The sequence below is a fragment of the Helobdella robusta genome (genome assembly GCF_000326865.2).
Source record: "Helobdella robusta unplaced genomic scaffold HELROscaffold_40, whole genome shotgun sequence".
NCBI lineage: Eukaryota > Metazoa > Annelida > Clitellata > Rhynchobdellida > Glossiphoniidae > Helobdella > Helobdella robusta.
The window spans coordinates 1,595,524-1,614,287 of NW_008704903.1; the positions used below are offsets into that span (position 1 = coordinate 1,595,524).

An 18,764-nucleotide genomic window follows, 5' to 3' on the forward strand; every position below is an offset into this window, starting at 1 on the left:
CATCCAACTGATCTTCCATTTATTACTACTACTCAGCAATCAATTGAAACGAAGGAACTTTTCAATTCAAGTGTACACAGATAGACGTTTTATTATTTACATAGGAAAATATGTAACGTAAAATAATATTTTTAATAATTAATAAATAAATGCGTAAATAAAAGTTACAAATAAATAAATCGTTATAAAATAAATGAACAGAGTCAGACAGACAGTAAGACTATAGGCCAACACAGACTATAGACCAACAGAATTAGACAGGCGTACTTAAACATATAGTCAGTTAGACATACAGATAGAGGAGTCTAATATACACAAGACTACAGACGATTATAGTCTTTAGACGGACATACATAGACGGATACACATGCGTAGGCAGATAGTCTTAAACTTAGACATACATAGACAAACATACTCTGCTGAGAGACATACACGGCTCTACAGAAAAATATGCATTGCAGTAATACATAGACAGACAGACACGCATAGACAGACAGACAGACATGTACATAGACGTGTCTAAAATAAATTTAATTTAAATAAATAAGAATATAGTAGCGAAATTGATAATATCTAAAAATTTTCAATAATTATATTTCACTTATTACATTTTTATATGGTTTTAAAAGGCTAATTAACAATGTAACAAGTGTATGCGTATATATATATATATATAAATAAATAAATTAAACACTTATATAAAAAATATTATTGATATTAATTTAATTACAACAATTATTAAATAGATTGATCAATCAATCAATCAATCAATCAATCAATCAATCAATCAATCAATCAATCAAAGCTATTTAAATAAACGGATGAACTAAACGATTGAATAAATATCTCAATGATTACAAATGATTGTCACCACCATCATCATAATCATCATCATCATTATTGAGTTATCATCATCATAATCGTCAAAGTTCAACAAGGTCATCAAGCAAAACATCATTATCATATCCTTCATAATTTAAATAATAATAATAATAATAATTAGTAACAATGAACAAAAGTTGTCATTGTCTGCAATTTTTTACACAACCAAAGTTGAGTACTGATGATTGAATGAGTGAATGAATGATTGAATAAATGAATGAATGATTGAATAAATGAATGAATGATTGAATAAATGAATGAATGATTGAATAAATGAATGAATAGATAGATAGGTAAGTAATAAACACAATAAAAGGACAAAAAAAATCTTTCATCACTATTACGACGGCCTGTCACCATAACCATCATCATCATCATCCTCATAACCGCCATCATCGTCGTCGTCGTCACCATCACGTATCATTTGGGTATTGCTTTAACGATTCTTCTAATTTTTGCGTTATCTAGTTGAATGATGACAAAGATGATAATAATTAATTATGATAATTATGAAAGTAGAAATAATAAATATAAAAAATCGACCATCCCCAACCAACCATCTCCAATCAGCCAACCATCTCCAATCAGCCAATCATCTCCAACCAATCAGCCAATCATCTCCAGCCAATCAGCCAATCATCTCCAACCAATCAGCCAATCATTTCCAACCAACCAGCCAATCATCTCCAGCCAACCAACCAACTACGATCCAACCTGTTTGTAGAATTCAATCTGGCCGCCCAGATACGCCCTCATATAGTTAGCGAAATCATGAACCCGATATCTCTGCAAGTGTTCGACGTCTGCCAAGATGGCGTACGATATGACGTCAGCCCTATTCTGAACCTTCTGCAGTTCAGCAGAGGTCAGTTTAGAGGACTGGTCTTGTATTTTGGTCTGAGCGGACTGAGTGAATTGAATTAATGACGGAAGGAATGCATTGATGAATTGTGAGGATGAATGAATGAATGAGTGATTAATTGAACGATTGAATGAATGCGTGGATTGTAAAATGAATGAACGAATGAACGTGAGAGATACTCAAAATCATAGTGAACGATGAACAAATGTCTTGAATTCAAAGAACGAATGGAAAAATGGACGCATAGACAAGCGAATTGAAGCCATCATCATCACCACAATCGTCATCACCACAACTACCAGCACTGCCATCACCACGACCACCATCGGCATAATCATCATCAGCACCTTATGTATCATGAGTGTATCAGGCACGGTGGATAGGAGGCCCTTGTACGAATGCAAACCTTCCAACAGATACAACATATCGTTCTGCGGCTGGTGATGATGACAATAACAATAATAATAATAATGATGATGGTGATGAGGACGACAAAGACGATGATGATATAATAATAATAACAACAACAACAAAACAATACTAATAATAACCTGCTTAGCAAAAAGTTCGCCAATTTCATCATACGTTCGGCCTGTATGCTCGATGGCCTTCGTCAGGCCTAGACTGGCTATTATTATCATAATTTATTATAAATATAGTTATTTAATATTATTATTTATCATAATTATAAATTATTTATCATAATAATAATTATAAATTAATAATTAGCAGCTACCTGGCCGCTCGTCGTACTCAAATGATTTAGCCAGTGCAGTGAATGATCCGCCGAGCTTTTGAAACTCCTTCTTGAAAGCTTAACAAAAAAATGAATGAATGAATGAATGAACGATCGAATGAATGAAAGAACGAACGAACGAATGAATGAATGAATGAGAGAATGAATACCACTTACGTCCAATATGCTTCTTCACATTACTCTCTGATATGGCCGTCAGGTGCCTGAGACTATCGTCAAGACTTTTCACAAACTTCCCAAATTTCTCAATACTCATATCTCTGTGGCGATGATGATGTGGCTTTTAGTATCGATCAATCAATAAATCAAACAATTAATCAATCAATCAATCAATTAATTAATCAATCAATCAATTAACCAGCCCAACAGAACAAACTAGCAGATGAACATACGCCTGTTTACTATCCAGCGACGGAAACTGAGGTACTTTGACAGCTCTGAAAAACATGGCGCCACATAAATCATCCTTTTCCGCTTGCCTTTTACCGATTTTCCATTTCTTTGGTGGAAAAACAATTAATAAATACAAATGAATAAAAACTCTTTTTTTTTAAATAAGTTAAGAAAAAAATACATCTAACAAACAAATATGACATTGTTGTAAGTCGACAAATTCATAAACATTCCTAAAGATTCCCTAATCACACTAATAATTGGACCCCCTCACTATTTGTATATATATATATATATATATATATATATATATATATATATATATATATATATAACATAACAACACAAACACAGTTACCACAAAATTACAAGTCTAAAAAAAATCATTTATAAATCTGGCAGTAGGCGCATCACTATTCCCTAATAACTGGACCCCCCACCTTTTCGTCAGTGCAGGTTAGGAAATGTAAGAAAACTTCGGATTTGGCAATGACGGGGTGCTGGCACATTCGATCGATCCACATCTGCAGTTGTCTCAATCGCTGAGTCACAAAATCCTCCTCGAATCTACCTGCAATTCAATTGGTCGGTTGATTGGGGATTGTTAATTTATTAATTTATGCATGATCTCATCGTAATTATCGGCAGCCTAATTACAAACCACATCCTCACTAACAACATCATCATCGTTGAGAATATCACAACTGATTGACAAGAAAATTTATTAATTTATTCATAGGCTTATTTATTGATTTATTAATAATTCCTAGCCTGAAATTTGCTTCTCGGGCAAGGGCGGTATGGGAATGGTCGAAAATTTGACAACCAGCCTTTGCTGCAGCCAATCAAAATGCTTGTACCTCCTACTGACCTGGATGTTGCTGAACTGTGATTGGATGATGAAAATTAGAGTGAATAATAATAAATTATACAATAAAACAACTGTAATTGCAATAAAACTGGAGGCCAGAAAACACTAATTCGATCCTAATCTAATCACTAACGGAAGGTGTGAGTTGGTAGGCAATGAAAGTTTTGATCCCGTGAAATTTAGACTCTTTTTTTGGGGACGTAATGGAACATGAGTAGGGCACATCTAAGGATTGCCAGGCTGGACCATCCATTGTTTCCTTGAGGATTAATTTTCCATTGGATATTGAAATGTTTCCATATGGAATTAATTAGTTGACGCTAAAGTATTGGAACAACAACGACAGCAACAACACAACAAAAACATCAACAACATCACTTACAATGACAGCAAACATTTTTTCTGACTCTGATAGTTCTTTTTGGTTCTCGAAAAGGTAGGCCTCACCACCTGATTTCACAAAACTTGAAAACCTGTTCGTTCATTTCTTCGTTCATTTCTTCATTCATTCATTCGTTCATTCATTCATTCATTCACTAGTCTGATTCTTCATTTAAATGCAAAAACACACCACGTCCTTCCTTACTTAAACATAAAGAGCACCAACCAAAATTTTGAAGCGCTACTTGACCCAATTAAAAATAAATGACCCAATTTCAAAAAGTCTGCGTTCGACCTGACCTACTAAAGGCGGAAACTTTGACCGAGGGCTTGCCCTTGTCGTCCGAATTTCTCACACCCCTCGTTCCATTCGTTTCAACACTGTTTTGCTCCTGTTCGTATTATTCCAAGTTAGAATAACAATAACAAAAAGAAGAAAAACAACAACAACGACAATAATAATAATAATAGCAGTAGGAGCATCAATAACAACAATAATAATAAAAAGTAAAAAGCATAGTATAAATATGTAGAATGTGATACACGCTGAACACATGTTGGGAGGTGGGAAATATAGGGAAAGAATAACTTCAAGCCTAGGAAAACTAAATGCATGAAAGAAATGAATGAATGAACGAACAAATGGATGAATGAATGTACAAACGAACGAACGAACGAATTAATGAATGAATGGAAAGTTAAATGAGGGCATAAATGAGTAACTAAAGGCAGTATGGATAGATAAATGTATGAAAGAATGAATGAATGAATGAATGAATGAATGAATGAATGAATGAATGAATGAATGAATGAATGAATGAGTGAACGACTTGTTCAGTAGTAGTAGAAGAGTCGTCATCATCGTCCCAATCGTCATCATAATCATCTTGAGCATTATTAATCTGCGATTGTTGTTGTATTTGCTGCTGCTGTGGGGGGTGCAAACTGTGCTGCGATGTGATTGGTCGATTTGGCTTTGTGGCCACGCCTCCCCAGGTTGGTTTTGTATTGGCTGGAGGCAGAGGAGGAGGCATGGTTGGCTCTTTGTATGATATGACCTGTCAATCAATCAGTCGGTCAATCCGTGATACAATCAGTCAATGAATGAATCTATCTATCTATCAGCCAGTCACTCAATCGAATTATTAATAAAACAGTGGAATAAACTGAAAAAGACAAACATCAAAAATTTTAAACCGACATCGAAATAAGATTGAGGCACGAGACCAGTTTCACCCCTGTTGTTGATCGCTTCCCACCAGCCTGCGCCCACATCCTGAATAAATTATGCTAATTAGTTAGTGTACACACACACACAAAACACATAAAAACACACACATAAATCTTATCTAGTGAACAATTGATTGAACAATTGATAACAATAGATACATACATATGTGTGTATGTAAAAACACACATAAAAACACACACATATATATATGTATAAATCTTATCTAATGAACAATTGATCAAACAATTGATTGAACAATAGATACATATGTGTGTCTCTTTTTCTCTGAGTATGTGTGTGTGAGTGTGTGTGTACGTGTGTACACTAACTCATTAATGAATAAGTCAAATCTGCCTTAAGATGTGTCACATAGTAAATTAATGAAAGCTGTTTAAATATGAAAAGATTATCACTGCTGTGAGGGTCTGAAATAGCTATACTAAAAAAAATGATTCAACAATTAACCAACAATAATTGCTTCCAAAAACAACAACATCCTTACCATCTACTACAACATCATCATCTGCATAACCAATAACAACAATATAAACAAACCCAAACACACGCGCGCACACACACATATCATTTTAATATATGCAAACTTTATGTAAGTTGAATGAAAATTTATACAAATTTTCTATAATTTAAGTTAATTTGACTAGTTTATGTTAATTTATTCTTACTGACCTGTCTTAGTATGGTTAAAATGTCGTCGGCATTGAACGACAGCTCACCGGGGCCCCCGCTTTCAAAATCGTACAGAGCTTTTGCCTGTTTCAAATTATGATAATAAAATATAACTAATAATAATTATAATAATTAATTTAATAATAAAAACAACAACAATAATAATAACAAAAACAGAGAAATTAACAATCTTCTCAGTTGAACTAGAGCAAAAAGCCAACATATCAGATAATTTCAAACATTCCAGTAGTAAGCACTAACTACTGAATGCTAAGCTAAACCAATCAATCAATAAAAAGTGGGTGTGTTTGTATATAAAGAGAGAGAGAGAAGAAATAGTTATTCTTAATTATTTACTAACAATATTACTGTTTTATAAACTGTTGTAGTATATAAGAAACATTAATATGTTAGTAATATCCTTGAGTATTTTGTGTATATATGTATGAATGTATGTGTGTGTGTGTGTGTGTGTGTGTGTGTGTGTGTGTGTAAGGTATAAACTCTTGTAGCTAATTAAAAAATTCCTTCTAATATAATAATAGGAACAAGATGTTGATTCATGGATGAATTGAATTTAACAAAAACAAACAAACAATCCTTTATTCATACACACACACATATACAAACAAACAAACAGACAGACAAACAAACAAACAGTAATACTTCACACACACACACACACACACACACATACATACATACATACAAACAAACAAACCTACCCACACATACAAACAAACAGAATATGTGTAATCATTATATGCATATGTGTGTATTTTTTGAGTGTTAAAATTTCTATGTACATTATTTAGTCATTGTAAGTTAACAAAATGATGATGATGAAATGATTATTATTGATATGCCTGCTTTGTCTTAAGCTATCTGTAGAATTTTAAATGTGTGTTGTGTACGTATGTAATGTATGCCTGTGTGTGAGTATGTATGTGTGTGTATGTATGTAGGTATGTATTGTGTACACATAAATTATACATATGTATGTATGCAGTAAAAGTCAAGTGAGATAATTTGCAATCCTATACTATACATATACAAGTACTACTAATATGAACTAAAGAAGAGGTACTCTTTGTCTATGACCAATGTATTGTATTTATTCCATATAGTATGTATAGTTATTTATAGTAGTATAAGGACAAGTAAGTAGTTAAGTTTAACAAGGAAGATAAACAAAAAAATATACAAACAAACATACAAACATAAGCAAGTTCTTCTAAAAATCTGTCATCCAATCAATCTCAGAGCCTGAAATGAAATAAACCTACCTATCTATCTAGCTAGTCTAATTTTTTTTTATATAATAAACAACATCAATCAAAACCAAATCAATCAATGTTACTCTGAATTTCAATTTTTAATTGAAACTAACCAAACCAAATGAACATCTTTTTGATAGATAATGAGGATGATCATCAAACAATAATAATAACAAAAAAAAAACAAAAAGAAATAATGACAATGAAAGCTAAGAGGACCAAAACAAACAAAACCCATTTTTGCAGAAAAAAGATAAGGAAGGAATCTAGAAAAAAGTGCGAAATAACCAGAACGGAGAAAAAAAAAAGAATTTTTACACCATTTTTAATAAATAAAATAATTTTTTATATAATAATTAATAAATAAATAATTCTAATCGGAAAAATTATGAAATTTTTATGTAAAAAGCAAAATTTAAACAACAAACCAACCTGAGCTTTCGCCATAGCAAAAATCGTCGTGACTATAATACCATATACATTGAAATATACATATATATGTATATATATAAAACTAGGGATGGATGGGTAATTTAAAACTATTACTAAAAGGAGATTTAAGTATTAAACATGTCAGTTTATTAAGAGCTATGATCATATATTCCGCAATCGATTTGACTAGACGACAATCCTTACAGATAATTCAATTCGTTTCTAATAAAAATGTTACTCTCTTTAATGACAAACACACCAAATCAGGAATAATCATTTATTTTGTTTGTTAAAAATAAATAAAAAAATGAATAAAATAGTTTTTTGACAATTAAACTACATTTCGTTCAACTTAATATGAATATACGTATATTAAACAAAATATAAGCAGAAAATACACATACATTCAATCATGCGACAGCTTTTGAATATGGTTAAACATACATACAAACATACATACATACATACACAAGCACACACACAGCAACGATGATCCTATTTACATAGACAAACACATACCTACACACATGACAAGCAAACACAAACAATACATAAGTATAATTATTCAATTAATTGATTGATTTAATTTAGTTTAAATATATAGAAAACAAGCACCCAGCCAAACAGACATATTTAGCGTATTTTGAGATAATTCAAAATATACAGAGAACAAGCAATCATTCGACCAAATATTATAGAAAAATAAAATGTCAACAACGCTCAATCACATGATTCTATGATTATGATTATTATTGTTATAATAATAATAATAATAATTATTATTATTATACTTGATATTATTCAACTTATTTTACAAAAAGAGTACATAAAAATGAAATGCAAACATTTTCCTTCATAACTTTACTTAAATAACATTATTATATTAATGAAAAATAGTTAAAAACACTTAAAATCAGTCAGCGTAATTGTTTTCCTCAGTAAAATTATTATATATTTATGTCGAAAAACACGAAGAAAGAGAGTTATTAAGAACCTTACTCATTTTATTATTTAGCAATTATTTTCAGTATTTAAACAGATTGCGTGTATCGCTACGCATAAACTATCTGAAGAGACGACCTTTAATTAAAAAAGATTTTCATAACAAAAGAGTAATAAAAATTCCTCAAAAGTTTAAAACTTCCAGAGTCGGGTCATCAAAAAAAATTTTTTCTAAAAACCTTTCTAGGATAAAAATACACTGAAACTATTTATTTGTAAGATAGAACGAGAGTATGGGTGAAAATAAAACCAACAAAAAAAACGATACATAACGAGATGCGTAAGTAAGTATTAATGATAGGGAAACATCACAATACTAAGTAAGAGGGGACACGCAGGACATTGTCACGGAGCAAAAAAACATGATAAAATTGTGATATAGTTAGCATAATACATCCTATAAAACACAGAGGCGTCATTTGGGGGGAGGCAGTTGCCCCAAGAAAAATTATAAAATATTAAAATTATAAATTATAAAAGTGTTAATTTTAAATTCTTTGTAAAAAGGATATATATAGGATATATAATTTAGTAATTTTAAAACTTTAAAAATTTTGAAATTTTAAAAACTTTAAAAATGTAAAATTTATTACAATGTTGCACTGACGAGACTAGGTAGTCGAAATAGTACTGTATGCATACATGTAGATAATGGCATCTTCTGTAAATAGGAATTTTGTTAATAGCATTAACAAGTTAAGCTTGGTAGATCGGAGAACTATTCGAGGAATCGAGAAACTATCATTATAGATTGAGTACTGTAAGAAACGCGGTGATCTTTATTAATAATATATATATATATATATATATATATATATATATATATATATATATATATATATATATATATATACCTAACTCCTAACTAACTATCGGGAGTTAGATAATAATCGGGAGTTATATATATATACATATATATGTTACATGCTAAGTTATAGACCACATAAGTTCGCCCCCCCCAACCAAAATCTGAAATGACGCCCCTGATAAAACATGTATATATATATTTATATATATATATATATTTATTTATTTATTTATTTATTAAGTTATTAGAATAGTTATTAAGTTATTAACACAGTTATTAAAAAATATGTCTTCTAATTCTCTAAACAATGCATTAAAGTCATCTGTAATGTTTCTAGTCCGTGAATTTATGAAATACAACAGTCTGAACCCCAGTGTGTGTATATATATATATATATGAATGCATTAAGATGTGTGTGTGTGTGTGTGTGTGTGTGTGAGTACTCGTGTGTGTGTGTGTGTGTACACGTGTGTGTGTATATATACAAGTGTATTAATATTAGATAATGTACTCAAATACAATTGTTAACGATCTATACATTGAATATTATGATATTAAATTGATTAAATTTCAGATTGAAATGAACACAGATGAAATTCTTCGAACTAAACAAAAAAAACATAAATAAAAAATAGATAGATAAACTACAACCTTTATACAAGCTACTTATCATAAGGCTATACATATATATACACACACACAAACACATAAACACACACACAAACACACACACACACACACACATATATATATATATATATTAGTTACAATTTGGTAAATAATATCGGTGTAATAACGTAATATAACAACAATAATACTGGAAAAAACGGAGACTATGTGTGTGTGCGCTGTGTGTTTGTTAGTTTGTCTGTGTGCGTATGTGTGTTTGTTTGTGTGTTTATACAAGTTGGTTACTTTGGGACTGTTTACAGAAGGAAAATCAATCAATAATTCATTCGTGGATTCATTTGCTTGCTCATTTCAATTTTCACTCGTTTATTTCAATTTTCATTCGTTCACTCATTCGCCCATTAACGCATTCTTTTTTTTATTGCTAATCTAATCTATCAATCATTCATGCATTCACAATGATGATCACAATTCACAATTCATCATGCATTCAAAAGTTTTTTCATTCATAACGCATCAAACCTCCCATTCATTTGGTTAACCAATCACAAGCACCCATTCAATCATTCATTTAATCATTCATTCAATCATTCATTCACTCAATAAACATTTAAATATTTCTTCCGGAAACTGGAAACTAGGTCAAGATGAAAAATTGGGTCAAGCCGAGTCACGGATCTCTTGAATGGAGAATAGCCGAATATAGATTCAGCCAATTGGAAGCATCTTATCTTACCGACTTTATTATAGTTAAAATTATTATTATAATTATTATAGATGGCGTTATTTTTAACGTAATTTGGTTTTCCACGTTTCAGGGTATAAATATTATCGTCATCATTATTGTTGTGGTTGTTGTGATTATTGTTGTTGATGTGGTTAATGTTATTGTTGTGGTTATTGTAGTCGTGGTTATTGTTGTTGTTATTAGCAATGTCAAAATCATCATCGGCATTATCGCTATTGTTATTATTGTTAATAATATTGTTATTATTATTATCAACGTTATTATCTGATATATTATTTTCATCATCGTCATCATTATTATTATTATTATTATTATTATTATTATTAACAACGCGCTCTTGGTTGCTATTATTATTATTATTATTATTATTGTTTTTATTATTATTATTATTATTATTATCAATATCATTATCATCGCCACCAATAGACATCAATTCGCGCCTTGGATAAACATGGCGGTGATGATGATGATGGTGATTAGCGCCAAAATCATCATCATCATCATCATCGAAGCCGTTATAGTTATCAGCACCACCAACAACATCACCATCATCATCATCATTATTAATATTATTATTATTGAACTTTCTGTCGGTAATTTCGTTTTTGGCCACGCCTCTTTTAAATCGAGTGGCCTTACTGACCGGCTGATAGCCAATGAGAGAGCTGCCCCAGAAATTTTTGTGCATGGCTTCGTACATTCTCATGACGTCATATTTATTATTATTATTATTGTTGTTGTTTATAAATACATTATTTTTATTATTGTCATTCATAATTTTTTGGTTATAAATATTATTACTATTATCATTGTTGTATTTAACCGAATGCACATTGTTATTTTTATCATTGTTATATCTATAATTATTATTATTATTATCATTATCATTATTATTATTATTACTATGAGGTTGTTTAGCATGATTTAATACACGAGTTGCTATTGGTCGGCGTCGGCCCAATTTGATTGGCGGTCGCTTGGACACGTGACTAATTAAGGCATTCATGAATATATCTCTGCAGAAGGGCTCCTCCGATTGGATGGTATAATTAGCAACTTGATGGATGAACGTCGTGTAGAGACGATTGTAGTACCTGTTGTTGGGCGATTGAAGGAATGAATTGGTGAGTGAATGAATGAATGAATGAATGAATGAGAATGAATGAATGAATCCACTATTCATCCAATCCTGATTCATTCATTCAACCATCTATCTGCCATTCATTCATTCATCAATTCACTCATTCATCAATTCACTCATTCATCAATACCTATGATAGAAGGCAGATTGTAACTTAATTACTGAATATTCATTGGTCGATTTTGAAGTGAGCTGATAGGCCAGGTGCGCGGAATTCCAGAAATGATTCCTCTCGCTGTAGCCAATCAGCTGCGAGCGATGCTGGGACCACACGTGATTGGCGAAATCAATCTTCAATGATTGGTCGGTTAATTAATTAGTCACACGAATGATTGGTCGGCTCGGTAAATTAATTGAATAACCGACAACAAACTGATAGATTGATTGTTGATTGATTAAAGAATAAATGAATGAAATACTTATCCAATTGACCAATTGATTGAATGATTGATTGAAAGATGAATGAATGAATGAATGAATGAATGAATGAATGAATGAGTGAAAGAATGATTGAAAATACTTCTCCAACCTCATCAGTGGTAATGATGACATCTTCATTTAATGTTAACAAACCGCCCCCGTCATCATCCTCATCACCACCCCCATCTTCTTCATCATCATCGTTATAATTATTATTATGATTATTATTACTGTTGTTGTCATCAATGTCAAATATAAACCTATCCGAAGTCTGTAATAATAATAATAATTAATTATTTACTATCATCCTTATGATTATTATTGCTATTATTTATTTATTATTATTGTTATTATTAACTTGACCTTATTAACGAGCCTATGAATGATTGGCGTCGACGATCTGACCCAGTTATGATGAGGTAGTGTCTCCAGCTGCCAGAGGACGGTTATCTAATTGAATGAAAGAATGAGGAAATGGATGAATGAAACCAACCAACCAACCAACCAACCAACCGGCCAACCAATCAACCAGCCAGCCAGCCAACCAACCAACCAACCAACCAACCAATCAAATTAACCTTTCTAATACCCTGACACCTGACGACGATTCTTAACAAGCTGTACACGAAAGACTTCTGCGAAAATGGCAGCGATTTCTCGCCCGCCAATATAACGGCCTCGAACTTCCTAGCCTTACGACGATTAGGAAGAAATGATGGTGATGAAGACAACGACGACGATGGTGATAATGATGATCCATTATTATATTTATTGTTTTTGTTATTACTGTCCCTAGAATTAGGAACTGGATTCCGACCGACAGACAAAGGATAAGATGAAGATGGTAAGGATGAATCAGAAGACACCGAATAGAAAGGATAACTAGCCAAAGATTGTGAATATTCAGGGAGATGTACCAGACCACCGGGGAATGAATTCCAAACTGAAGATGTACGGCTTGTAGAATCTTGCTTAAAAATACGATCTTTTAAGGCCTGCAAGCATGTACGTGCGTATGCAATGTATGTAGGTGCACGCCTGTATGTATGTGTGGATGTGTATGTGTTTGTAGAAATGAGTGTGTGTGTGTGTGTGTTTGTAGGAATGTGTGTGTGTGTGTATGTTTGTATGTATGTATGCACGTATGTGTATTGTATAGATCTATGTATGTTTAAATAAGCATATGCGTGTATAAAATTAATAAGCTAATAAATCAATAAATCATTAAATCAATAAATCAATCAATCAGTCAATCAGTCAATCAATCAAAGATAATAAAGAGCAAACAGACTTCAAGTGTTGTGGCGACTATTTTATCTATGGACGAAAAATAAGTGTCCCAGAGAAATTGTGTCTGCTGCCTTAGTAGCAGTATGCGCTCTGTACCAATTGAACGGACTAAACTAGGCAGCTATGTGTGTATGTATGTTTGTGTGTATGTGTATGGGTGTATGTATGTTTGTGTGTATGTGTTTGGGTGTATGTATGTATGTATGTATGTATGTATGTATGTATGTGTGTGTGTGTGTGTGTGTGTGTGTGTGTGTGTGTGTGTGTGTGTGTGTGTGTGTGTGTATGACCAACAAACCTGTAGCAGCATTCTTTCGTCAGCCCATAGTAAAGCTCTCGACCAATCAATGACTTCCGAAAATGGCAGCACCCAATCATTGCTCAGAATCAAGGGTATGCAGCCGGCCTGTAACGCTTCTAAAAATCTAATTGGTCGGGTGAATTTCGTCATTGTTATCCTTACCATTACCATTATTATTATTATTATTATTATTATTAATCTTGTTATAATTATAAGTGTCTTTGTCATTATAATTGAGATGTTCAGAATGACCCATTCATTCAAAATTAATGAGTCTGAATTGGAAACTGAACTGCATAGAACGCTCTCTCCACCTCCAACATCGTCATCATCACAATTACTATCATCATCATCCTCCTCCTCATCATCATCATCACAATCACCATCGTCCTCATCATCATCTTCGTCATCACCACAACTACCACCGTCGTCATCATCGCCATCATCACAATCACCACCACCATCATCATCATCTTCCTTTCCCAACTTCCTCATCATCATCATAATCGTCGTCGTCATCATCATCATGACCACGCTAACCTGTACGACCCCAATCTACGACCCCTAGGCACCAAACAGAAGGTCGAATTTCTCAGCAAGACCTTGTAGTCCCACCTTCAAAGTTTATGAAAACATCATCATCATCATTATTATTGTTATTATCATTACTCCAACTACTACTGCTGCAGCAATAGTAGTGGTAGTGGTAGTAGTAGTTGTAGTAGTAGTAGTAGTAGTAGTAGTAGTAGTAGTAGTAGTAGTAGTAGTAGTAGTGGCAAGTGCAAATTAATAATGAGAAAAGTTAAGAGAAGAAAAAGTATCAAATAACTTTTTAAACCGGTACTTTTGATGTTGTTGTTGTTATTGTTATCATTATTATTATTGATGTTGTTGTTGTTATTGTTGTTGTTTCTGTTTTGCTGTTGTTTGTGTTGTCATCGCATCACATTTATTGTGTCTTTACAATTAACGAACATACTAACTAACAGAAATACACACAAGCTGAGTTCGTAAAAATAAATTATAAAATGCATGCTAGGCTAATGTAGTTATGACTTTTTAAATCCATCCATTCATTCGTTCGTTCATTCGTTCGTTCATTCGTTCGTATTCGTCCGTTGGTTCGTTCATTCATTCATACACTCAACAAATCTTTGACACCATTTCCTTTCAGAGTGGCTACATTAACTCATTCATTCGCTCATAACTCATTCATGCTGATCTATTCAATCATTAACTCACTCACTCATTAACTCACTCACTCATTAACTCACTCACTCATTAACTCACTCACTCACTCATTCATCCTTTCATTCAGTCATTCAACGAAACGTTCTTCCTTGACATAGTTTTATTTCACCGTAAATGTAATACACGCCTAGATCGTTAATATGTTGATTATTAATATTCACTCAAACTCAATTATACCATTTATTATTATCATTAGTTATTATAATTTGTTGTTATTATTATTATTATTCATTATTATTTGTTATTATTATTATCATTATTGTTATTATTATTATTATTTATAACTACTACTATCATAACTGCAGCGCCAACCCTTAATTTGCTTATTTGATAACAAGTGGGTTGCGCTTGATAATAATAGAGCCTATAACTCTTTGATAGTGTTAGTAGTAGTAGTAGTAGTAGCAGTAATAGTAGTAGCAGTAGTAGTAGCAGTAATAGTAGTAGTAGTAGTAATAGTAATAGTAATAGCAGCAGCAGCAGTAGTAGTAGTGGTAGTAGTAGTAGTAGTAGAAGTAGTGGTAGTAGTAGTAGTAGTAGAAGTAGTGGTGGTGGTGGTAGTAGTAGTAGTAGTAGTAGTAGTAGTAGCAGCAGCAGTAGTAGTAGTAGTAGCAGCAGCAGCAGTAGCAGTAGAAGTAGTGGTAGTAGTAACAATAACGATAAACAGATGAGATAAACAATGGCAATAGTAATGATGATAACATAAATAACCAGAATCTAGATTCGCACACGCGCACGCACACACACACAAGCGCTTAAATAAATTTTGTAGTAAGTAGCATGTAGAGAGCATACGGAAATAACATTGTGAGAGTTGATTAAAATGTTTAAGAAAATGAAAATGTGCAGGCATATTTTTCAATTTTCACTCTTTCTTTTTCTCTCACACTCTCTCCTCTCTCTCTCTCTCTCTTTCCCTCATTCTCACATATCCATCAAGTGTCATTGAAAAATGTGGCTTAAACTTTTTTTAATATACAAGTTTTCTATAAATATTAACTCAAAAATGAGATGAAACAATTTTTCCCACTCTTTTGGACTCTCTTTCTATCTTTCTCTCTCTTTCGCTTTCAATCATTCTTTCTCACACTCCCCCCTCCTCTCTTTCTCTCTTTTAATATAATTCTCACTTATTTCCGTCAATCTATCCCAGTGATATATAAATTCATGCTATTTTCTTTATAATTCATTCTCTCAATCATTCCCCCGTCTCTCTCTTTCTAGCTCTGTTTATTTTTTTTCTAGTTCTTTCTCTCTCTCTCTCTCTCTCTCTCTCTCTCTCTCTCTCTCTCTCTCTCCAACTTCTCATTCTATTAACTTGGCGCTCAAAATTAATCTCCACCTTTTCATAAGAGGTCTTAAAAGAAGGATTAGCCAGTGTATGTGTCCGTATGTATGTGTGTGTTTGTTTGTTTACACGCGTGCGTGCATGTGTGTGTACGTGTACATTTCAGAACTCCTCCATCCTTCTTAATCATCCAATCACACGTACAGAAATACACACACACAAACACACACAAAAGCACACACACACTAACTTGTCGTAATCTCTATTGTCAACCTCACATCTGTCATCTTTAAGAGTCTTCCAATCCTTTCCATGCTTGCATGTAGTTAGTAGGATAATATCTCTATTGTTGTTCAGATGGTAGAGGAAGTTCCTCGTCTCTGATCCGATTCCTGATAAATACCTCTTGCCTGGATTTTCGTTTCGATAACACAAAATAAAACAACAACAACAATGATAACAACAATAACAACAAACAGACCTTTGAAAACAAGAATAAAAGATCGACCGCCGGCCAGATTCCCCGTAGACTGAACGAGTCCTAATTCGCCACCTCGGTAGCTATGCTCTGGATGAAATAGTGGAAAGGAAATGTCGAAGTTTGGTCTGAAATGCTGTTGGGAAAGGCTGTTTGGGTGTATATTTTTGTGTGTATTCAAGCGTATACACACACACACACATACACTCATTTATACATACATACATACATGCATAGTAATGATGATAACATAAATAACCAGAATCTAGAATCATAACGCACGCACGCACACACGCACACACATACACACACACACACACACACATATATATATATATATATATATATATATATATATATATATATATATATATATATATATATAGACAGATGCATATACTCCAAACCTTGTTTTGGCAATCATGGCCATGCCGACATCAAAGCCTATATCCATCTCCTTGTAATCAGGCCAGGTCCCCGAGTATAAATTGAATATAAGATGGTTGATGCCGTGTCGCCAGTATTTCAAATGATTTAACTTCCCCCTGAGTCCCTTCACGAAGGATTTACTCAGCGGGTCTCTATCGAGTGTGTCGAGGGAAAGGATAAAGAGGCAGGCCGCACTCGGGTCTGATGTGAAGTACCTCGATCGCCTAATCGACGACAGGATCTCTCTGTAGGTGCTTGAGATCTGTAGGGATGTGTTTGGGGTATGGGATTTTAATTTGTAAATTTCCAAAATAAAATTTAATTGTAAAATTTTTTTTAAATAAATCCAAACCTACCTCTTTCTCGTATGACTCAACTGGGTAGATGTAGACCTTGAATCCATTTTTTAGACATATGGATGTGTCAAAACAGTTATGCATTCGGCATTTGTGGAACTGTAGATAGCCATTAGCATTGTCATGAACAATCTCAGATCGAGAAACTTTAAAAAAATTGACGCTAGATCTACTATCTGTGTAATTACCGGACCCAAAGACATCAAATATATTTACAAAGTCATGGAAATCGTCGTACAAAATATGTTTATGTGAAGTTGATGAAGAAAACCCAGAAACAATTGAACTACCATCATGGGGATTGTATAAGTTTACAGGTTGATTGACAGCTGGCATGGAGCCCCACTGCCCCCGATCAGCAGGCAACTCAGATGCACTATTTTTAGCCCGAGGATGTCGAAAAATAGGAGATAATAAGCCAATCAGAGCAATGATTATTAAAAATAATAATCCGTAGCGACGTTTAAAGTTCATGTATTTATAATTTTTATCATAAAGAATGAAACTTCTTATAAAAATTATAATAGCACAATAGCAGCAGTGATCAACATCAAATCAAACAAAACCAAACATTAGTATAATTAATAAAATTGTTTTTAATTATTTAATAATTATTAATCTTTCTCCCAGCAGATTTTTATAAGAATGAATAATAACTGTTCACATTGTGAATAAAAAAGTTGAATAAATAAATAAAATGCAAACGTAAATTGTAAACTGATCGCTGATTGTTTGAGGTAAGTTAATAATATAATAATTAATTAATCATTCAAATATAAATTAAATTTTTTGTTAAATTTTTTAAAAATAAACAAAAAAATTAAAGTAATTAATAAATATAAATAAAAA

The 18,764-nt window shown here is 32.6% G+C and overlaps 2 protein-coding genes across 2 annotated transcripts; both read right to left on the reverse strand.

Moving 5' to 3' along the window:
- Positions 1-65: 65 nt before the first annotated feature.
- HELRODRAFT_185844 (hypothetical protein) lies at positions 66-7,806 on the reverse strand. The gene is made up of 17 exons (XM_009025253.1): positions 7,774-7,806; positions 6,065-6,148; positions 5,348-5,422; positions 4,977-5,204; positions 4,447-4,538; positions 4,148-4,238; positions 3,899-4,024; positions 3,666-3,780; positions 3,335-3,465; positions 2,894-3,000; positions 2,658-2,761; positions 2,481-2,558; positions 2,296-2,372; positions 2,092-2,181; positions 1,597-1,788; positions 751-1,346; positions 66-722 (listed from the first exon to the last, which is right to left on the reverse strand). The coding sequence occupies exons 1-16, from the start codon at positions 7,786-7,788 to the stop codon at positions 1,296-1,298; spliced, it is 1,656 nt and encodes a 551-aa protein (XP_009023501.1). The 5' UTR covers positions 7,789-7,806; the 3' UTR covers positions 66-722; positions 751-1,295.
- Positions 7,807-10,818: 3,012 nt separating this feature from the next.
- On the reverse strand, positions 10,819-18,008 carry HELRODRAFT_119925 (hypothetical protein; the record flags this gene model as incomplete). The annotated part of the gene is made up of 12 exons (XM_009025254.1): positions 10,819-10,952; positions 11,865-12,055; positions 12,233-12,393; positions 12,632-12,691; positions 13,125-13,517; positions 13,814-13,933; positions 14,111-14,237; positions 14,654-14,728; positions 16,903-17,062; positions 17,134-17,279; positions 17,538-17,821; positions 17,916-18,008. Coding segments are annotated over 12 exons (1,944 nt in total), but the record flags the coding sequence as incomplete, so codon positions are not given.
- Between the last annotated feature and the right edge of the window lie 756 nt (positions 18,009-18,764).